The sequence below is a fragment of the Charadrius vociferus genome, unplaced genomic scaffold (assembly GCF_000708025.1).
Source record: "Charadrius vociferus isolate BGI_N301 unplaced genomic scaffold, ASM70802v2 scaffold16, whole genome shotgun sequence".
In the NCBI taxonomy this organism is placed as follows: Eukaryota; Metazoa; Chordata; class Aves; order Charadriiformes; family Charadriidae; genus Charadrius; species Charadrius vociferus.
Window position 1 is genome coordinate 1534749 of NW_009649167.1, and position 23223 is coordinate 1557971.

The 23223-nt window shown below is 36.0% G+C and overlaps 1 protein-coding gene across 1 annotated transcript in view; it reads left to right on the top strand.

Moving 5' to 3' along the window:
* The window catches only part of NBEA (neurobeachin), a 515614-nt gene that overhangs the window by 147644 nt on the left and 344747 nt on the right, over window positions 1-23223 (top strand). Inside the window, exons 14-24 of the mRNA XM_009888422.1 lie at window positions 1653-1732; window positions 2357-2419; window positions 2528-2625; window positions 5495-5587; window positions 8747-8855; window positions 10860-10941; window positions 11158-11281; window positions 11613-11805; window positions 12070-13089; window positions 17233-17450; window positions 18983-19136. Coding sequence (XP_009886724.1) covers window positions 1653-1732; window positions 2357-2419; window positions 2528-2625; window positions 5495-5587; window positions 8747-8855; window positions 10860-10941; window positions 11158-11281; window positions 11613-11805; window positions 12070-13089; window positions 17233-17450; window positions 18983-19136 — 2234 coding nt within the window. The remainder of the gene's footprint in view (window positions 1-1652; window positions 1733-2356; window positions 2420-2527; window positions 2626-5494; window positions 5588-8746; window positions 8856-10859; window positions 10942-11157; window positions 11282-11612; window positions 11806-12069; window positions 13090-17232; window positions 17451-18982; window positions 19137-23223) is intronic.

The following is a 23223-nucleotide window of genomic DNA, read 5'->3' on the forward strand; positions in this document are numbered from 1 at the left end:
AATAAGGTCTCCCTGGAGCCTTCTCCAGGCTGAAGAGCCCCAACTCTTTCAGCCTCTCCTCATAGGAGAGGTGCTCCAGCCCTCGGATCATCCTCGTGGCTCTCCTCTGGATGCGCTCCAGAAGGTCCATGTCCTTCTTATGTTGGAGGCTTCAGAGCTGGATGCAGTACTTCAGTTGGGGTCTCACGAGAGTGACGCCATATGGTATGAATATCCCTTTGGTCAGTTGGGGTCAGCTGTCCCGCCTGTGTCGCCCCCCAACTCCTTGTGTAACCCCAACCCAGTCACTGGCGGGGTGTTGTGAGGAGCAGAAAAGGCCTTGATTCTATGTGAGCACTGCTCAGCAATAACAAAAACATCTCTTTATCATCAACACCGTTTTCAGCACAAAACCAAAACATAGCTCCATACTAGCTACTATGAAGAAAATTAACTCTATCTCAGCCAAACCCAGCCCACTTACCTTCAGATTTGCCCTTGTTGCCAACTTGAATTACTGTGTGTACATTATTAGCTTCACTTCAAAAGCGGCCCCAGCGACTATAAAAAAAATCTTCATTAAAAAGCTGTATTCACCTGGATTGGAAATAATACTGAGACATATAGTGTTATTAAGCTTTGATATGTGTTTATCAGCACAAGATGAAATGGTTGATGAAAAAATAAATTAGTCTACATTTATTTTCACTGTGCAAAATTTAAGACTGTCGATGGCATGCGTTGTTTGAAAAGCAGGAATTTAACACAGGTATTTCCAGTTCAACCTTAACTATTTATGAAGAGGGAGAATGGAAAATACAATAGACTAAGTTTCAAGTGACCATAGTTGTTCAGACTCTTTTTCTCATTCAGTTGTTTAGATACTTCTGCTTTCCTTATGTACCTCCTCAAGGACAATTGTTTAAACTAATCATGGATTGCAGATTTTTTTTTTTTTCTGGTTTAAATTTAATATTTTCTTCAGATGGTAGTTTCTCTTTGGTTAAATAGCTTCAATTTCTGCTGCAGGTAACAGCCACCACTAATATTTCATCAATCCTTTCTCTGTTGTTTTTCGTTCAGATGGTATTTAACATAGTGGCATACTTATTCCAAGTTGTTATCACATAGTTTAGGTGAGATTCAACTTTGTGTTCAAACCCTTTTAAGTTTACATGTCCACAGTGTAGCTTGTACTCGGTGTTTAAACTTCCATCGTTTTCAGTGGAATTCAACTCGATGTAGTTAATAGAACTAATAATTTTTGTCCTGAATTGGCACTGCCATTGGGTCAGCTGAGTAGATCTGTCAATAAAGAGAGTAGTTTCTTATATTGGGATTTGAAACTGCTGGCTCATATGAAGACACCTACAGAACATATACCTTAATTTAGCTGTGTGAGTCTAGATCTGATTATTACCTTTCACCGTCCTGTGTCTTTGTTTAAAAAAAACCCCAAACATTATTTTTTTTGAAAATGAAATATCATTTTTGTATATTGGTGTAGTAAAATGTCATTCTGAAAGGTTATAAATGATAACATTTTCAAATATGAACTTTTATATAATGAATAGAATGCTAAATCTGTTGTAGGAACTGTGATTTCCTTAAGAAGCTGCAGTCATTAAAGGACTTATTTTATATTTAAAAGCCATATATTTTGCTTCTTCCAGATGGTCCTCGGCCCTCACAGAAAGAAATCATATCACTAAGGGCATTTATGCTGCTGTTTTTGAAACAACTTATATTGAAGGTAAAACAGTGTCTTCCAGACGGAAGACATTGAGTTCTGTTATATACATGTAATAGAATCTCTCATAGTAGTAAATATGTAACACCTGTCCAGTATTGTGTCTTTTCTGGTTAATTTTAATGTTCATGCACATATTTCCAATCAACATAAAGGTAGTAAATCCCTACAATATTTCTTAACCTCACCAAACTATGCCACATATATTTTATTAAATGTACTTGCAGAAATAGTATATGACACTACAGAACCTTTCAGGTATTTGGGATTTTTTTTTTGGTGATAGTAGGTACTTGTTTGATTGATCAAATGAAAAAGGTAATGGCAGTTGTTAAGTTAGTTATCGCTTTATTCTTTTTTTGGTTTTACCACTGGTTGAAATGATCTAGGACTCTAGTCTTTGAGGTATAATCTGCCATTTAAGACTAGACTGAGGAACAGTTTTTTCTGGCCTGGCTTATTTCTCTTTTTTTTTTTTTCTCCTGTTCTGTGTCAGGGATTGGAGGAGTTGCAGTAACAATTTGTAGTATCTGAGTGCCCATGCTATAAAAATCCCTTCTAGCAGGAATAGAGGGCTGACTTCATACTCTGAATAATACCCCTCCTTTGTTGTTTGGGTTTTTTTAGGATCGAGGCGTGAAAGAAGATGAACTGCAGAGCATATTAAATTACTTATTAACAATGCACGAGGTACATTTCTCTAATTACCTATCTTTTACTGTAACCAATTGTACCAGCTCTATGGGAAGCCTGCTGTTGAGGTTAGTTTGTAGAATAACATTGATGCTTGTCATACAGGATGAAAATATTCATGATGTGCTGCAGCTGCTAGTGGCACTAATGTCCGAACATCCAGCATCCATGATCCCTGCCTTTGATCAGAGAAATGGGATACGGTAAGACAGTGAAGTGAGAAAATATCTTAAAAGTAGTTCCAGTATCATCACTCTCCAGATTGCTTCTTTTTCACATAACTATCACACTTGCTGATCTGTCCAACTAGAATTTTATAAACTTAAGGCTATATTTTTTGTCAAAACCAGAGTAGTTTTGATAGCTTGGGGGAAGAAAATTCCTCCAAATTTTAAGGTTATCATTATGATATTTGAAGGGAAATGTACTGTTATACTTGCTTCTCAATCTGAAATATGATATGTAATTAACAAAAAGCCAAGTATCTATCTCAGAATAATTTTGAATATTCTGTCTTCAGATGTTTAACATAATCTGGAGGTAAGAAGAGGAAAACAAGAGAAATCATTCCCTCACCTCCCAAATTCTCTCTGAAAAGATTAAAAAACTACCTGTGGAATTCATATGTTTATCTGTGACAGCAAAATTAATAACTGATAATTCCCAGACAAGCAGTATTTTTGGTTTTTTCTTATGCCTAATTTGGTAATGCAGGTTTTTTCAGAGATTAATGCTTTTCGTGTTAATAATTTTATATTTACTATAGAATTTTGTTTTGTGCTGTTCTGAAAATACTTTGGAAAATGCAAGGGACTTGTAAAATGGGGAAAAAAAACCTCCAACATCTATTACTTGATAAGTTCAAGCCTCCGTTTCGCCAAAATACTAAGATCTTCATACAAATACTTGTACTTAAAACTGTTTGAATGACAATGCTAGTTGAAGGGAAGACTCATTGTACTCACAGTAAGGACTTTGTTTTTTGTTTATAGCTGTCTGTATTCAGACAGAATTCTATTCTGACACCTTTCAAAGAAGGGCAAGACTGATCTAGAGGATTTAATACATCTTTATGTAACGTTTGTGGTACCAGTATTAAACTTGTTTGATGGTGCAGTCTCTGTGTTTAAAAGTCTGTGTTGAAAAAGTGGAGAGAATGCACAGACTTGCAATATTTAAGTGTTCAAAAAAATATGCCTTACATGGAATTAGGGGTTCATCTGCCTAGGTTATCAGAGGACAAAAGCCTCAGAGGTTATTGATAATGGCCTAAGTCATAGAATCATAGAATGGTTTAGGTTGGAAAGGATCTTGAAAATCATTGAGTTCCAACCCCCCTCCCATGGGCAGGGACACCTCCCACTAGACCAGGTTGCCCAAGACCACATCCAGCCTGGCCTTGAACACCTCCAGGGATGGGGCCTCAACAACTTCTCTGGACAACCTGTTCCAGTGCCTTGCCTCAAAGTGAAAAACTTCTTCCTAATGTTTAATCTAAACCTGCCCTCTTCCAGTTTATAGCCATTCCCCCTCATCCTATCACTACATGCCCTAGTAAAAAGTCCTTCCCCAGCTCTCCTGTAGGCCCCCTTTAGGTACTGGAAGGCCGCAGTAAGATCTTCCCGGAGCCTTCTCTTCTCCGGGCTGAAGAGCCCCAACTCTTTCAGCCTCTCCTCATAGGAGAGGTGCTCCAGCCCTCGGATCATCCTCGTGGCTCTCCTCTGGATGCGCTCCAGAAGGTCCATGTCCTTCTTATGTTGGAGGCTCCAGAGCTGGATGCAGTACTCCAGGTGGGCTGTCACGAGAGTGGAGTAGAGGGGCAGAATCACCTCCCTTGACCTGCTGGCCACACTTCTTTTGATGCAGCCCAGGATACGATTGGTCTTCTGGGCTGCGATTGCACATTGCTGGCTCATGCTGAGCTTCTGGTCAATCAGCACGCCCAGATCCTTCTCCTCAGGGCTGCTCTCCAGCCATTGCCCGCCGAGCCTGTATTTGTGCTTGGGATTGCCCTGACCCAGATGTAGGACCTTGCACTTGGCCTTGTTGAACTGCATGAGGTTGGCTTGGGCCCACCTCTCCAGCCTGTCCAGGTCCCTCTGAATGGCATCCCTCCCCTCCAGCGTGTCTACCTCGCCAAACAGCTTGGTATCATCGGCAAACTTGTCCTTTCAAGTCTTTCAAGTCCTTTCAAAAGAGGAAGATTTTGTCTGCTAAAGCACTATTTAGTGGAGAAAGACTGAGAAGAATGTCTAAAAGCTGAAGCTCAGTTAATTCAAATGGGAAACTAAAATATAAATTCGAAAATTTGTTGAAGAACAGTCCAGGAAAAGGGTAGTGCTTTCTGTAACTTAGTGTCTTCAAATCAAGACTGGGTTCCTCTCTGAAAGGACTATAGAATTTGTGCTTAAACCAATCATATTAATTTGATAAGTAATAAATTAAGTTAGTTAAATTTTTAGGCCTTTTTTATCCTGGATTTAAAACCAGAGGGTGTGTTATTTTTTTTCTATTTCAAATTTTGATGCAGTGAGGATGACACTTCATAGGTATAGATGGGATTTTGTGTAACGTATGGCCATATTTTGCTTTTGACAAATGAGATTTCAGTATAAACATGCTGTGATTAAATGCAGTACCCTGTCCTGTGTAGAAAGGATATTGAATAGGGGTTTTAAGAATGAAAGGGGATTTTCAATAGCATCCAGATACTCCAAGAAACTTCAGGATGTGATCTTATGTGCTCCAATCTGCTTCTCTTGTCTTAAGCAAAAACTGCTCAGACTGTCTTTGATTTGATTGTTCCGAGGTACAAGTATGAGAGAAGATTGTCACTTTCTGTTATAAAACATTGAACTGAATCAAAAGGTACCATGTTTCTAACCTAAAGATTTCATAATCAAACTCTTATGCTGTTCTTGGTGCTTTCAGTATATCCTTCCATTTTGTGTAAATTGCTATTTGTATAGTTTTATTTATTAAGAAATATCTCTTTTCAGGGAAATACAATCTATATATGTGATGTTTAGTAATAAACTGAAAAAACTTGTTGAATTGGTTTTTCTTTTTTAGAGTAATTTATAAACTATTGGCTTCCAAAAGTGAGAGTATATGGGTGCAAGCTTTGAAGGTCCTTGGATATTTTCTTAAACACTTGGGTCATAAGTAAGTGTGTTTTTAAAATTGCTATAGTGGTATATTTAAGTTCACAATTTGTCTTGTCTTTTTGTCATGATTACTGTATGTTCTTTGACAGTCTTTAGAAATTACTTAAAATCATTTAGGTTTTCTGATTAATAATTTGCACCTTTATACATTGGGATAAAATTAATTTTCCAGTTAACTTGTTACTACTAGGATGTTTGAAATGATACAGTGATTGTCTGCCAGATATATGATAAGCCGAATTTCAAGTCTTAAAACAATTGAAAAACATCTTCCAAAAATACATTTTATAAATGTATGTTCAGCTAAGGATAATAGGAAACATATGAGTGTCGTCAAAAATTTGTTGCTGGAATTTTCAGTGTCACTGCAATAAAAGTTTCAGGGCAGTACTTTTAAAAATAGCTTTAAAATGATGGGGGAAATGAAATAGAAGAACATGTTGTTCACATGGGAAAGTTTCAGAAGGAAAAGCATACAGACTTAAGTAAATGATCTTAAAAAAAGGAGGCAAGTACATACCTCTGTGCAAGAAATATTCACGTATAACTTGTGACAGCAAGTAATATTCACATTTAGAAAGAACTGGTGTCACGAAATGGACATACCTGGTCTCACCTCCCATATTTAGGTGTTAAGAAAGAATTTAAAAGCATGCATAATCTGCTGCTGTGCACATTTCCCCTTCTACATGTGGTGCTTAACTGTCTGCCAGGGTTAACCCACCACAATATTCCAGTGGGAGACTGTGCAGTATAAAAATTAACCGTGTGCTTCACAAGAGACTTCATCACGTAAAACCTTCTTAGAAGGGAAAGGAGTGAGGAGTCCAGCCAGAGCGCGGTATTGCTGGACATGCTTTTCTCAGTAAGATCAGTAAAGAATGACGGTATAATTGAGAGACAGTTAGATGAGAATATGCTCCCAAATGGGATTTTTCTTTCAGGATCCAGCAAGCCAAATAGCGTTCTGGGAATTAATAAAGCAAATTGATTGTCCACTCAAGAATCTCCAAGGGCTTTTCAAACATTACTTACTAAAAATCATTCACATTGATAGGAGTTGGATTAAGTAAGATACACCAGATGAAGGTTTGACTTGTACAGAAGCCTGATTGTGTCCAAATTAAGTACCTTTGTTTAAAATATTTACTGCTTATCCAATAAATAAAGCAGCAAACTCTGTAAGTGGAACATTAGAGAAAAAGAAAAGTGAGATTTTTCAAAAGCTGAAATTTAATTTCCCGGTCCTTAGCATCTACTTGTAATTATGGATGTATCAGTGTAGTTTCCATTGTTGAGTGGAAGTAAGTACTTAGCACAAAATTAAATAACTTTATTTTTCATGTAATTGAAGTCATTGAAATCCCCTTGAACATTCTGTGTAACTTTCAAAGTTTTTTTTTAAATTTTTAGACCTCTGAACTTCTGCAAGTGTTCATATTTTATGTAGGTCACAGCAAGTATAAATGCCCCCCTCATTTTCATATCTTACAGCTCGTGCTTGTGAGGTATGCCTATTTGTGCACATACTTATGTGTGCATATGCATGATTTTATAAAATTGTAGTCAACTACAGGAAATTCTAAGCTATTATAAAATTATAAACTACATAAAATTATCAAGCACTTGCATTTCTGTTTCATGGTACAGGAAACAGGCGTTATTTTAATACACTAAAGCGGAATTGCATAGAGATATTATAATGGGATTTATGAAATCCGAACCAATACAATATTAGTAACAAATGCATAGGTACAAAACCAGTTACCATTGCTGTAGTTCATATATATTCATCGCAGATTAAGCTATAGAGTGGAGGTAATTGATTCTTAGAAGAAATGATCAGTAATGTGTTAGATGAGAGCCTGAATAACTAACTTGATTTTTCTTGGTGATCTGTGATGATAGATTATTACCTTGTCTAACCTTAAGAGTTCAGTTGGCAGAATGCTTTTCCTTCTCTGCCATCTTTGATTCTCTCTACATCACCAGTGAAATAAGTCCATTATTTGCTTTTGATTTTTATCTCCACATTTAAACCCTCCAGTGAGTTTTCACTTCCATGTGCTACATCAGAGCTCACAAGGTTGAATATCAGTAGTTTTTCTCATAAGTAACTCATGAACTCTCTTCAGTGCACAGACGAGTACACACTGTTATAAGCTGTTGCCACTCTCTTTTGTGGTTATTTGAAAATTATAATATAATGTATTAATTTCAAAAGTTCTAGAATGAATCTGTGTAATTTAAACCTGTGTTATTAGCATTAGTATCATGAAAAGGGAGTTTCTTAGCTTTTGAATGCATAAAATTTTACAAAAAAAATCACTGTATTTTATCTTATTTTTTTCTGCGGCTTTAATTACATTATTAATTATTTTCAATAATGTTTTTATTTCATATTCATTACAGTAGTAGATAAATTTAATGATTCAATTTATGGGGAATATTCTGTTTATTTATGATGTTATATCCAGTTTTAAAAGAGTAATGTTTTGGGACAGATGCAATTTACTGACGTGAGCTGCTTTCTTCTCCTCTTAAGATTTGAGTAGTTTTGATCCTAGCTATAAAATTCACTTCAATCACTTGGAATTACATAACTTTTCAGGATTTATTTCCTTGCATCGTAGCACATGTTATTCCAGGCTTTAATTATTTTGGCTGCATGAGAGAATGCTATAGAATGTGAGTGGCAGCACTGATAAATCTGTATATGTTAGTATTTGTGTTGGAAGATCTGAGATTGGATTGCCCTCAGTCCTTGAGAGAGAAACAAAGATAAGTTCTGCAGTGATCACATTTTAGCCAGCATGTGAACGTCGTGAACTCTCTCAGCCTGAGTAAGACAGAAAGGGATTCTTTTGGCTTTTTCCACTATGAAAATCATGGGGGGTGAGAATGATGTGTCATTTGTTTCATGCCAAAGCCCATCCCAAATCCAGCATTGCTTTCTGAGAACCTGTGTGTATTACTACAATTATGTTCATATTGGGAAAGATCTTAAATGCTGTTTAATTAATAATATTTATAGAATAACAAGTTTTAGAACTTTTTAGTACAACATCAAAATGTTTGGCTTCTGTTTTTTTTCTGCATTTACTTAAAATGTTTAACATGCTTGGCATTTTCTTAGTATTTTTATTTTCTCTTCCAGGCGAAAGGTTGAAATCATGCATACTCACAGTCTTTTCACTCTTCTTGGAGAAAGGTTGATGCTGCATACAAATACGGTGACCGTTACAACATATAACACCCTTTATGAGGTACAAATTACTAAACATAGAGATTGTCATCTCTGTTGTAAAAATTATGACAATTGTGTTTTGTCTCTGTGCTTTACAATATCCTGATTCTCAAGACTTCTGAGAAAATTTTAGGTAGAAATTTTAGGAAAGAATTTCTTGGTTCGGAATGTATTTTTCCATGCTTTGGGTATTTTTATTAACAATGTCATAATCTTTACATAATCTCTATAAAACTTTCCACTTACAAAGGGTGATGGAAAAGATCATGCTATGTAAGATGTTCATCACTTTATCCAAAAAAAAAAAAGTTACATCAGACCTGCAATTGCTTTTACTCCTCCATTGCAATGGAAACTGCTGGAGCCAGAAAGATGCCTTTTTTTTTTTTCATTTTCTTTTTTTGTACCATTCCTGTGAAGTTTACAAGATTTTGAAAAGTGCTGTTTTTCTTTTTTAACTAGCAATGCTGATACTATGCCAAAATGATAACTGAACACAGCCTCTTTTATAGAGCAGATACTGCTTGAGGCGAATATGACCTCGAAGCATTCAACTGTTCTATCAGTCTCTTGAAGAAACTTCAGTTGTGATGATGAGCAATTTTGTTAAAGCAAAATATTGTTAACATCAACTTGTCCTAAACCCATGTCCTAATGCCTGCAAGTGCATAACGATCATGCCCAATCTTTAATTATTTTTAAAATGGTAACTTAGAATTGAATCTTTTGCAATATCTGAGGATTTTATGCACTAGAAAGCTATTTTTTTAAAATTGTCTTATAATTTCTTCTCAGTCACAAATAGATGTTGCGGCTAGATGCTGAGGACTGATTCCAGAAAAGACATGGAAGGCTAAAGGAGCCCTTGATATTTAGTGTTCTGAGTCTGAGTGATGCAGAAAATGTTCTCCTATGATTGTAGAAGCCTAAGTGTCATCTATTTGCCAATGACTTACTCAGATGTTAAGTTCTTTTTCATTGCACGTCTCTAAGCTTACCCTGTGTGGTTTGACCGCTTGGGTCTCACAGACTAGATGTCGCTGCATTCCGATTTCTGAGAGCTTCTGTGATTGATATTCTCAGAAAATACATAACACAGTGACAGAATTAAAATCCTCATGGAGTCCAACCTCCACAGACACTTACATTTGAAAAAATAGCCAGAAGAAGAGAAAAAGGAGTTAAGTGTCAGAAGTACAAAAGATTTGCCAAAGAATGGATGCAGTTATTTTCCATGTTCTCTCATAAAAAGCAAGGCATATTTGCATTCTATTTTAAATACCGATATGTAAAGACCCATTCAAAGATACTGTGTTTACAACTGATGTTAGTTTGATTATTGATTAGTGAATGAGCTAATTTTCTGCTTTAAAATAAATAACATACTAGTGAAATGAGTCTATTTTGAAATAGATTTGCTTGAATATACTTATTGAGAGTCCCGTGTTAATATCATTAAATCTTTAGCTTGTTCTTAAAAATAAAGTTAATACATAGAAGCTATCACAGTGTGAAAGGACTGTGGTGTTGTCTCAATTAGTTTATCAGGTACAATTCATGAAACAGGAGAATGATATGTCTTGCTCATTATCTGAAGTCCCAGGATTATTCCCATGGAATGCTGTCTGTGACCGTTCCTCTTTCCTAGATGAAGAAAACCAAACCCATTTTTAAGAAATACTGGGTTTGGTTATGGATGGAATGTATGAGAATAACTTTTGAAAGAATTTTTGATCTGTGAATGTGTAACACTATGAGGAATATGAATGAAGTATCTTTAAAACTCCATTATTGTCTATTTAGTCAGCTAACTAAAAAGTTAGTTAACAGCCATGAAAATCTTGATACTTGCATAGAGGAATTTCTCGTTTCCATTCTTCAAGTATAAAATTTTTTTATGAAAATGTTTTATATGAACTTACAGTGTGGCCATGGCAATGCTCTTAAGAAATTTAAAAATAAACAAATAAATGCTGTAGCTTTTAATTAAAAATGGTAAAAGGACCTTAATATTCTATTTTAGATTTTGACAGAACAAGTATGCACTCAAGTTGTTCATAAACCACATCCAGAGCCAGACTCTACAGTGAAAATTCAGAATCCAAGTAAGGACAATATATTATGTTTGTATGATAAATGTATTGCCTAGAAGTTGTGGGGGGTTTTGAAAGAATATGGTTCAGGAAGTGAGCATAATTCATTAGTGTATCTCAAATACATATGGGTTTCAGTTTCTACTTAAATGAGTTGCTCTCAGCAAATTTTTTTTTGTTTTTATGTGTTGTTAAAATGTGTTACGTAACTAATTTATTCTTTCAAAGTGATTCTTAAGGTGGTAGCAACGCTGTTAAAAAACTCCACACCAAGTGCAGAGCTGATGGAAGTTCGACGTTTGTTCTTATCTGATATGATAAAACTCTTTAGTAATAGCCGTGAAAACAGAAGGTATGTCACTACCAATAGTATTTTCTCATCCTTTACTTGTGGGTAATAACAATCTGTTGTACTCTGTGTAGAGTTTTATACTGTATACTAAATGGAATATAAAAAAATAAATGGGATAGGTTTGTGGTAACTTTTCGTAGTTCAGCAACTAATATTGGGTTCTTCTGTTTAGAATATACTTTAAATTTTCATTGATCCTGAAGTATTTTTAAGTTTCTTCCTACCATTCAGAGGAGATGTACCATATTATTTTCCTCCTATTTTAACCACCATAATGTTAAAATAAAGAAGCTTTTTTTGGATATATTTTGACCTAATTATTTCACTTTAGATGTTTACTTCAGTGTTCAGTGTGGCAGGACTGGATGTTTTCTCTGGGATACATTAACCCTAAGAACTCTGAAGAGCAGAAGATCACAGAGATGGTTTACAACATTTTCCGTATTCTCTTGTATCATGCAATAAAATATGAATGGGGAGGCTGGAGAGTGTGGGTGGATACTCTTTCTATAGCTCATTCCAAGGTAAGAAATGTCTCGTGGATGTTTTTTTAATACTGGTAACTCCCCCAAAGGGACTAGCAATAGAGTAAGATAAGATGTAAAGTGATTTAGTGCCATCTGGTGGCTGTCTTCATACATGTCAAGGTGGCATTTTTCTGTCATCGTTGTAGGTCATTTGCTGTGAAACAACTTGTAAGCTGTATGTAATATGTTGTTATGATTCTGTTAGTTTTTGTCCAAGTTCATGTAATGTGTATTCAAATAATCTATTCTTTTCTTTTTAAGGTCACATATGAGGCTCACAAAGAGTATCTAGCAAAAATGTACGAAGAGTACCAAAGGCAAGAGGAAGAAAACATAAAAAAGGGGAAGAAGGGGAACGTGAGCACTATCTCAGGTCTTTCCTCCCAGACAACAGGAGCAAAAGGTGGAATGGAAATTCGAGAGATAGAAGACCTTTCACAAAGCCAAAGTCCAGAAAGTGAAACGGATTACCCTGTCAGTACGGATACAAGGGACTTGCTCATGGCTACAAAGGTGTCGGATGATGTGCTTGGAAGTGCTGAGAGACCAGGAGGAGGAGTGCATGTGGAAGTTCATGACCTTTTAGTCGATATAAAAGCTGAAAAGGTAGAAGCTACTGAAGTAAAACTTGATGATATGGATTTATCACCAGAGACATTGGTAACTGGAGAAAACGGTGCACTTGTAGAAGTCGAATCTCTTCTAGATAACGTATATAGTGCTGCTGTTGAGAAGTTGCAAAACAATGTTCATGGAAGTGTGGGTATTATTAAGAAGAATGAGGAAAAAGATAATGGTCCATTAATAACTCTGGCTGATGAGAAAGATGAACCTTCTACTAACAGTACCTCATTTCTTTTTGATAAAATACCTAGTCAAGAGGAGAAACTTCTGCCTGAACTTTCAAGTAATCACATTTCTATTCCAAATGTGCAAGAGACACAGATGCATCTTGGTGTAAATGATGATTTGGGATTGCTTGCACATATGACGGGTAGTGTAGATATAACGTGTGCTTCAAGTATAATAGAGGACAAGGAGTTCAAGATTCACACAACTTCAGATGGAATGAGTAGCATTTCCGAGAGGGAGTTGGCTTCATCATCTAAAGGGTTAGAATATGCTGAAATGACTGCCACAACTCTTGAGACAGAGTCTTCTGGTAGCAAAACCGTACCTAGTGTTGATGCAGGAAGTATAATATCAGATACAGAAAGATCTGATGATGGTAAGGAAGCAGGAAAGGAGATACGGAAGATCCAGACAACCACCACAACCCAGGTAAGTTTCAAGTACTGTAGCCTTGTATGTGTCTAATGTGATTTCTATACATTGCTGCTGGATAAATTAATAATATGAGATCTGAGAGATGTTTGAAGTATATTTCTTTAATTATATGAAAGGTTTCCATCATCCAAGCCTATATGCTTTGAAAATGCCATAACATGTAAGGATTGTGAAGTCTTTCATGTCTGTATAGAAAATAAATATGTGGATGCTTTAGTTCAAAAAATGTTGCTATAAGAGTCTCATCCATTTTCCTTAGCTCTTGTGGAGAGATTAACTGATACTATTAGAATTCTGCTTTAGACTTTCTTGTTTGTATGTCTTAAGATTAGAAAATCTATCTTTTACTGTACAATACATGCTGAAATATTCTTTACTCTTGCTGTACCTTTCTCAAAGTGTAGTCTTACAGCATTTTAGTTCACTGTCTTTCTTCCCATACAGGAATGCTGGCATAAATAATCTTCATATTTGATCCTAACACAAGAAAATTATAGTTTAGGGATAATAGAAGAAAAACTGCAACTTGATTTCCAGACCGGAGATGATTAATAAAAGAAGAAGTATCTACTTTTTTTCTTGGAGAACCTCTCTTGTCTAGGTCTCCCTCTGAAAAATTCTGAAAAATTAGTGGTTTTGTGAGAGCCATAGCATTCTGAAAATGGGAAGACCAAGGCAGAAGTCTGCTCTTTGAAAGAGTTTGTACTCTGTATACACAGCAAAATATAGAATCACTTTGAACTTTCAAACGACACAATTTATTTCCTCACTGGCATTGTTCAGAGACTGTAGCACATTATCAAAGATTGCTTTTAAGGATGTTAACAGGTGAAAAAATTGAGTACCTTCAATATTTTACTAACTGACTGTATGTCCAGTACGTACACCAGTATTCAGCTTCTAGGATTTAAAAGTCAAGCAGGCTTCCTGAAACTATGGAAGAACAGCCAAACAAAAATTGCAAAAATTGCTCTGCCTGGTACTGTGTAGCGTGTACCAAATTGTCAGAAGAAAAAGTTTCAGAGATACAGTCAAGTACACTCAAAGTACGTGTCATCTGATAAAAGAACACAGAACACCGTACCCACTGTGTTCTTCAAGGAGACAGTACTTTCAGAAAAACTTCAGTGAACGGACATTTTAAGTTATTTAAACAATCTGTGGTTTCCAAAACAGATACTTTCCCTTTAAAAAAAAAAAAAGAAAAAAACCCTGGTACTCAGACCTGGGTTCTGATATACAGAAAGAATACCCTCTTCTAAGTCTCTCTTCTATGGTAAGAATCTCTGTTTTGAAGAGAAAAGTAGATGGAGCTCTTGCATTCCCTAGACAGGTATTACAAGAAAAATTTGGGGTTCTCTTGTATTTTTTCAAAACTACGAAAATCCTCATAACATCAGTGACAGCCTATCAAGCATTGTGTAGGGATCCTTGTATTTAAAAGCATTTGGTTTAATAAAGAACAAGCCCTGAAAGCTCTCAAGAGGAATAATGTATCTGTTACTATCAATTCCCAGACACCTTAAGTCTTAAAATTAAGACTGTTTAATACCATGGAAACTGATAAATGGAAATGAATGGAGGATAGCAAGAAAAAGCAGCAGTCAGTTTTTATTTTGAAATGTGGATTTTTGTCTAAAGAGTAAAATACAAGTGAAATGCTAGTATTCATTTGCTAGGTACATATATGCACCCATAAACACAGTGAATTTGTAAGATAAATCTTTAATGACAATGAATCTGAAAACCTTAGGGATTTTTCTGTTCTTTACCCTCTTTTCTTGGTTAATTTCCCCTATAACAGTTGATTTATAAAAATGTAAATTCCTCAGCCTATAATTGTTTGTTAGGATTAAAATGATACATAAATCTTAATGAACTTTTATCAGGTCATTGTAAGATATGAGAAACAAAATGTTTTCCAAATGTTTTACCCTTAGCTACTCACGAAATTCCTAAGAGATCATTTGGGTTTGAAAATTGTCTACAAACTGTGTACTCTTCTTCAAGTGTTTGACTCTACAAATTATTTAACTCCCTTGCTTCTCCATATACTACTTAAATTACAGTTATTTCTCACTGAAATCATTCAAACTACAATGAATTGATTTAAGTCTGTAGTCGTTAAGACCTCTTTTAAATAATTTTCTTTAAAACAATTATCAACTATGTAACCACCAGAATTGTTATCTTCTAATCTCTTCCTTGGGTGTTTTGAAATACCCTATGAACTGTAAACTGTCCATAGTTTAATCTTTTCTGTTTAAATTAAGTTAACCTTAATTTAAAAAAAAAAAAAAGATGGAAATACATATTAAATAAAATGCAAATCAAGCATTATTGTTTTCATGAGTAAAGTAATGTTAATTTTAACATGTGTACAGTGGAGCTGGGGGTTGGAGTTTTGATTGCAGCACGTGTGGGAACTGCCACGTTAGATTTGATCTCTTTGAGACCACTGAAAACACTGAAAATGACTTAAGGACTGGCCACCTACGTGGAGATAGTTGGGTTTCGTGATGGTTTATGCAAGGCATATCAAAGCCCATTCTTGCAAATGCAGTATTATTGGCTAGATAAAAGCTATGCTATTATGTTACAGTTATACCATTACTGCTGCTGACATGGCAACTACTTGTTGTTGTACCCAAAAGAGAACAAGTGGTATGTGAATGGAGTTGCTAACCTCAAATTCTGTAAAAACAGATCTACAATTAGCTGCCCACCTTATCATAAGAAGTAAGCTGCCTTTTGTTCGAATGGACTGAAACGAAGCAACAAATTGCACAACAAAGTAGAGATGGGAACTCCTGCTTACTTCTAAGAAGAGTTAATGCCTTTAACAATAGTAGATCAAATATGGAAGAATATAAAACTAAGTCTCTTCTGTGAGAGAGGAACTAGGAACGACTGAAGATAGAATTGAAAGTACTATGCAGAAGATTCATGCAAAAAATTAAAATCTTAGATGTCTAAGAAAAAAAGTAAAGAGACATTTAAAGATAATTGTAAGAAAAACATAGGAAATGAAAGCATCAGTAAAAATGTTGATCTCAATAGGTCAAATTGGATGAACAAACCTGCCCTGCTCTCAAAATGCTGGTACAGAAGATCAAAATCCGACTAAAGACCTGAGAAGCTTTCCAGCTCAACTCCAATGCCTTTTCCATTTTTACATTGCTAGCACAAGTATTTTGTAAATGTCTTTTTGCTTTTAAATGTCCAGTATGCTGAGATCAGGAAATGAATATGTGAGCAAAGCAAGCATATTTTCTGTTTTGCCAGTTTGAAGCTAGTATAAAATCACTTTAAAATAATTTCAAGGATCAAAATGTGTATTTCTTCCTTTCAGAGATGTTGCACATTGTAGCTAAGTTTGTTGTGATGAATATTTGCCTCAAATTGAGTCAAAATGTTTGTTCTTTACTACTTTTTGCTTCACGGTATTCTCCATCATATCCTTTTTGTTTACATTTTACTTTTGTCTTTAATCACCAAGTGGAAACAGTAGGTAGTGAAACTCTGTAGGTAGTGAAAGGGAATGAAATTTACATGCACCACCTGATGGGAGAATCTAAAGAATGTCCTGAGGATCCATAGAACTGTTAACCAATTAACAAAGTGTAACAAAATTGGCAAAATGAGATTTGGGAGACTGGACTTGATTCTTTAATGATCCTGCTAAAAAGACTGGATAAATAAATTGGTTTTGGAAAATGAGGAGCTGTCTAAAAGTACATTGATTTGTCGAAGCCATCACTGTCTAGTTTGTCCATGTCTTGAGGTAAATATTCAAAGAAAATTTTGGTATTGGCACAAAAGAATTGTTGTTTCCTGTAAAAAGAATCTTGTCACTGCTGACCTTGTATGCGCTGCATTTGGTCTTTTCTATAATACTGCAAGTGAAGAACCTGAGTGTAAAACATGGGTGAATGGCTGAGAGGAAGGCCAGCCATAGCTTCTCAGTGCTGATTGATTTGAGTTGGAGCAGCTCCTTTACTGAAGGGTACTGCCTGCCTGGAAATATCAATATCTCCTGTTGTTTGTGCTCCAGTTTCGCCCATCCTTTCTCCTGTGATCCGATCAAAAGCACGTTAGAAAAAGTCAACATGATTTTTTAACTTCTTGTTGATGCAGGCAGTACAGGGTCGATCGGTCACCCAGCAAGACCGGGATTTACGTGTTGACTTGGGATTTCGAGGAATGCCAATGACGGAAGAGCAGCGACGACAGTTTAGTCCAGGTCCACGCACAACTATGTTTCGTATTCCAGAGTTTAAATGGTCTCCCATGCACCAGCGGCTCCTGACAGACTTGCTTTTTGCACTAGAAACAGATGTACATGTTTGGAGAAGGTAGGTCGTTGTTTCTTCTTTAACCCCTGTTTTGTGTTTCCATCAATAAGGAAAAATTAGATGTGTTGTAGAGGGGATGTTACTGGGATAGTGGGAAGGAAAAGAGTTGGTGTTAGTTGAAGTGCCCTTCTGTATCTCCTGTCTTCTCTTTTCACCCCTCCCCAGCCTGTAACAGCTCTATTTCACAGGTAACAATTTCTGTTTTCTTGAGAGATTGCGTAACTAACTCATACATACCTAACTAAACTGAGCTGCTCTTTCAGCTTGTGTTCAGTGTTAGAATCTGCTGCTTCTGATTCAGACACAAGGAAGACTTGTGTGTCTGATAACAGCCATTTTTTTTCAGTTGATCAATTAAAAGAGAGCTTCTCTGTCTCCAAACCTTGTAAATAAAAACTCTTTCCTATAGCATTTTCTAATTTTGTTTGTTTGTTTTTGTACACTGTAACAGAGATACTCAAGAACTTACTGTTATCAGAGCCCTTAGGTATCACAGGCGCTATTTAATCTAATTCCCAGGAGAGAATGGAGCAACCTGGTCTAGTGGGAGGTGTCCCTGCCCGTGGCAGAGGGGGTGGAACTAGATGATCTTTAATCCCTTCCAACCCAAACCAGTCTATGATTTTATGGTAGTTCATTTTCAGAAAACTTGAACATAGGTTTATCCAAGGACCAATTTATATTGCATTTAATTCCCAGTTTGGTGAACTGTTCTGTGATAGTCACTAGGAAATAGACAAGTTTAATAATTATTTTTTGGTAAGATGTGTGGGAGGGGGTTTGTACTTTGTATTTAAGTAATTCTTGGAGATTAAAGTTCAGTTTGTGTAATTTTAATTGAAGCCTTTCATTTTTGTTTGCTGGCTGGCAACAATGTTTTTTTGGGAAAAAGAACATACTTATAGACTGATTATTCCTCAAAAAACATGCACAGTGTTTTATATTTTTGGGGAGTGACTGTTTCATGCGACAATTTCTCACCAATTAGGAGCTGCTGAGATTTCAGCTAATCTTATTATCATCTATGGTCTGCAAAGCTATTGCTAATGCTGAATTTAGTATTAATTAATAACCTTAATATTAGATCAAGTATCATCATATTACCAGGTTTCTCCTTTAAAACACTAGCAGGTGTTATCTTTAAGTGTTACCAAGGGTGCTTCAAATGCCACTGGTGCAGTGTGGTAAGCTCTTAATATTAAGTAATAACTTTCACGCTGAAGAAACAACCCCACTGCTTTCAGCAGAACTGCCTGTGAAGTGAAGTACTGGTTGATGGGAATAAAAGCTTAGGAGCCGTTGTTCTCAACCGAGTATCTGAAACTAATCCTGGTGTGAAAATACATAGCAATCAATTTGTTCATTAAACTAGTCCTGTTCGTATTTTTACACAATTTACATGCAAAGGTTTATAGATGATATTTTGCCTTTATGTGAAAGAAACATTCACGGTCTGGTTGCAATGAAGAAATTTATCTAATCTTTTATTTTAACTGTTTGGTTTTAATCCATCCTTTCTTCTCTTCTTGCAGTCACTCCACAAAGTCTGTGATGGACTTTGTCAATAGCAATGAAAATATTATTTTTGTACACAACACAATACACCTCATTTCCCAGATGGTAGACAATATTATTATTGCTTGTGGAGGAATTTTACCATTGCTGTCAGCAGCCACATCGCCAACTGTAAGTACAATATTTCCACCTAGTGGTCATACTAGAAATTGTTTTTACTAATACGAACCACTATTTGCACTTGACTTTTCTGCTTTAGGGACTTCTGTCCCTTCTCTGCTAATTCCTTAAAAAAAAATTATATATATATATATATAAAATCGCAACTGTTAAGTTTTGATATACAGAGTGTTTATAATATTTTGCATTTGAAATGCTAATTTTATTAGAGAAGTAGCACTAAGTAAGAATAATATTTCATAGATATTTCATTTGAAAGAGAAGACCATTAAGATCATGGTTACAAATCATGATGTAACAAAATTACATGCTTTATGATGGCTAGTCATTGATATTCATAAATCTGTTTTGCATGGCCGCCATTTGTTTGCATGCCAAATGACACCAGAAGTCATCCCCTCACTACTCTTGTTTATTTCTTCCCTCAGTGGGTCCTGACCTCTGTTTCCTTTTTTTTAATTTTTTTTTTTAAATCTAGTATTGAAATAGGCTGATACTTTTATCCACTGTGATGTTCTTAGTAAGCTGTAATTTCTTAGGTGATCACAGTATTCAGGCAGGCAGAGTAGCCTAATAGAATCCTTCATGAAAAAGGGAGAAATATTTTGTAAATATTGCATTATTGTCAATAGTAATTGTAGTATTTGAATGTGATGCCTTGTCTGTGCATATATCTGTAACTATTTCTTTCATACTAAATGTTTTATCTTGAACATCCCGTAAGCATCTGCAACAAGTATTGATCTTTGAAAGGGGAGAAAATGAGGCTGAGAAGGGACAAAGAGACTCCTCTGAAGTAATGTAGCTAACAGGCACTGGAGACTACAAATGTAGTTTGGCTGTAAAAGCTCAATTTCTTGTTCTAGCCATTTAGCAATTGAGGTTACTTTATTTTGCCTCTACTATTACTTCTAGTTAGCTAGCAAAAATACCCCAAACCCTGGTTTGCACAATTTTATTCGAAAGGCATGAATGTATAGACTAGCAATTTGCTAAACATTAATATGACTTTCAGTCAGGCAATTAATGGTTAAATGCTGTATCTTTACTATTTTCATTGTGTTAACTGGGAAAATATTTGCTATCACCAAAAGTGCGAGACTCACGGGAAAGACTTCAGTTGTCTGTAGTCACAAGAATGACATCAAGATTGCTGAATAAAAGATTTTGCAAGTGCTTCATTGTAAATATTGACAAGTTTGAGAGAGTGCACACCAAGCCATCTTGAGATGCAGGCTGTACTATCAGTCTTTAGATAAAAGGACATTGGGAGGTATCTTTTAAAACAAACCTTTTAGACATCATTTGAAAATGAAGATGTTTTCTTTGCCGTCTTTTATATAAGAATATAAACCAGGCACAGCAGTACTTAGGCTGCAATTTCATTGAATGATCATGGTGTTTTTTAGCTCTTATCCTGGTTTATGACACTGCAGAGCCATTCTATAGAGTAATAATTTTGCAGATCATGATTTCCCTCTATTCTGGATAATAAGTATATATATGTGTATAGATAGATAGCTGATACAGCTATAAAAAATTACACATCAATTTATTAAAATATTGTGTGTTGATACAATAGCAGTGATTTTCATGCATTGATACAGAAGACTACATTTTCAAATTTGTGTCTTATGCATGCATTTCTCCACTACATGGGAACTGTGCATATTACTTAAATGCTCAATTTTGCCATCTGTTTAGTATAATAAAATAAAAATAAATTGTGAAATAAACTAATTCACTAAAAGATCAGTGGCTTCAAGCTGAATTAATCCTACTCTATGAAGTTTTTAAAAAGTGATTACTTTTGTCCCAGATGTACAGAGAGGGTAGGGAGAAGTAATTGATAAAATCACAAATTAACTTCACCTGGAAATAACCGTGACTGTCTAGATGATGGTTTCATAGTCATTTCCACCTAGCAGAGAGTTTCTTCCCTCCCATTTAACTGCATTCCTGTTCGGCCATTGTCTGTCCATAAACATTAGCAGGATTTATTCATCATTGTGACAGATACAAAGACCCCAGCACACCCTTCTTCCTTGTTAGAGAAGGTGTTATCTCTCAATATTGTTCTGGATCACAGTTATGAAGGGACCAGATGCCCTGTTGGGCATCAGACCACTTCTGAATATCCATCATATGATGAATGAAAAGAAGTTTCATACTGATTTTCAGACTTCTAATACTTTTGGATCCTTGAACTGTTGTGGAGAAGGTGGATGGACTGCTGGTTAGGAATATATTTCTTCTTAGTCTTGAAAGGGCAAAGTAGTCCAGTGCTTACAATGAGTTACAAAAGACTCTGGCTCACTCTCCTTCCAAAAGCTGCTAATTGGAAGAGAGAAAAGGTCTCAAGGTCTGAAACTGGAAGATTTATATGATGTCTCTGCTGCATAAAAACACTTATGTCAGGCCTTCTAGTGACACTTTCTGCCAGAGTAACTCTGAAGGGAGGAGAGAGACAATAGGCTTTCTCCCTCACCGGTTCAAAGAATCACAGAATGGTTGAGGCTAAAAAGGCACCTCTGGAGGTCAGCTGGTCCAACTGGTTCAAGCACTTGCCCAGGACTGTGTTCAGATGGCTTTTGAATATCTCTGAGAATGGAGACTCCACCACCTCCCAGGGCAACCTGTGCCAGTGCTCAGGCACCCTCACAGAGAAAAAGTGTTTCTTGATTTTCAGATGGAACCTGCTGTGTTGTAGTTAATTACATTAATGAATGTTTTTTTCCACAAGACATACAGTCCAAATTTTGTGATGCATCTCATGAATCCCTTCCAACCTCAACCATTCTATGATTCTGTGTGATTTTGTGATTCTGTAATTTAAACTGGGCATGGTATTAGAAGTCCAGTCAAGCAGTACTGCACTACTTTTACGAAAGCAAGCCTTCCACATGTTCCATAAGCTACCCTACTGGGTCAGCCTAAGGGCCCGGCTAGTTTAGCATTCTGCCTCCAACGGTGACTGTTCGCAGCTTACATCAAAATACAGAAGTCTGAGCAAACATATTGATTGCTCTAATGATACTTCATTAAGGATTTTAACATTAAGGATTTTAACAGCTAGAGAGGGTGTCCAGGCTGTCATGTTTAATAACTACTGAGGAATTTGTCCTCCTAGACTTTATCTAATCTTTTTTGAAGCTACTTACGCTTTTAGCTTCCATAAAATCCTATGGCATTGAGTCTGACAAAGTAATTATATAACCATTGAAGCACTTCTTGTCTTTGTTTTTTTTAAACCTGCCTAAATGTATAAAGTATGTGCCTTACGGTTTATGGTATGAAAGGAATGGTTAATCATGTCTTTATTCATCTCCATATCATTTATGACTTTGTAGGCTCGAGTCGTATCTCCTGGTGTGCCTGTTGGAATCCATAGAGTCTTCATCTTGTTTAGTCTGTCTTTGGACACCTCTGATCTTACATATCTCTGTTCTGTGGAGCTTTTCTGGGTTCTGAAAACCCTCACATTTTGTAGATCTCGTAGAATACGTGTATTCAGTCTATCAACAAGTATAAGCTCGTTTTACTTCATTTCTTCCTTTTTCACTTTCATGAATGAGGACTCTCAAATATTCCCACTGAAGGCATTCTGGGCCCATATTAAAATTTTAAAGTAGCAGTTCTTACTTATTTCCTCCTAGTGTGTTGTATTTGTGGCATAGGACACATACTTACATCTACTTCTAAAAATTAGTTTACTTTTTGGTCTGGAATAATGAAAAACGAGAGCAAAAAGGCTATAGAACAGACCATAAAGATCATTCCATCCTTTTACTTCGGGATGATAAAACATGATGGAATTCAAGATGAGGTTATGGTAAATTTAGGTATCCACTCTGAAGTATTTACACTTGGACTAGATTTCCATCCAATGGAGATCTACTCAGTAGAAGCAAATGATTCAGCTGTCTGTGATGTAGTGCTGGTCAGCCAGATCCCTGTAGGGTCCCTCAACTGCAATGACTGTTAACCTGGAGCTGAGTCCAGCCTCTTTTTACCAGGTAGCTTTCTTGTTTGCTACCGGAGAAGGTGACAGACAGAAACACAGAGTTCCTTTATCGAT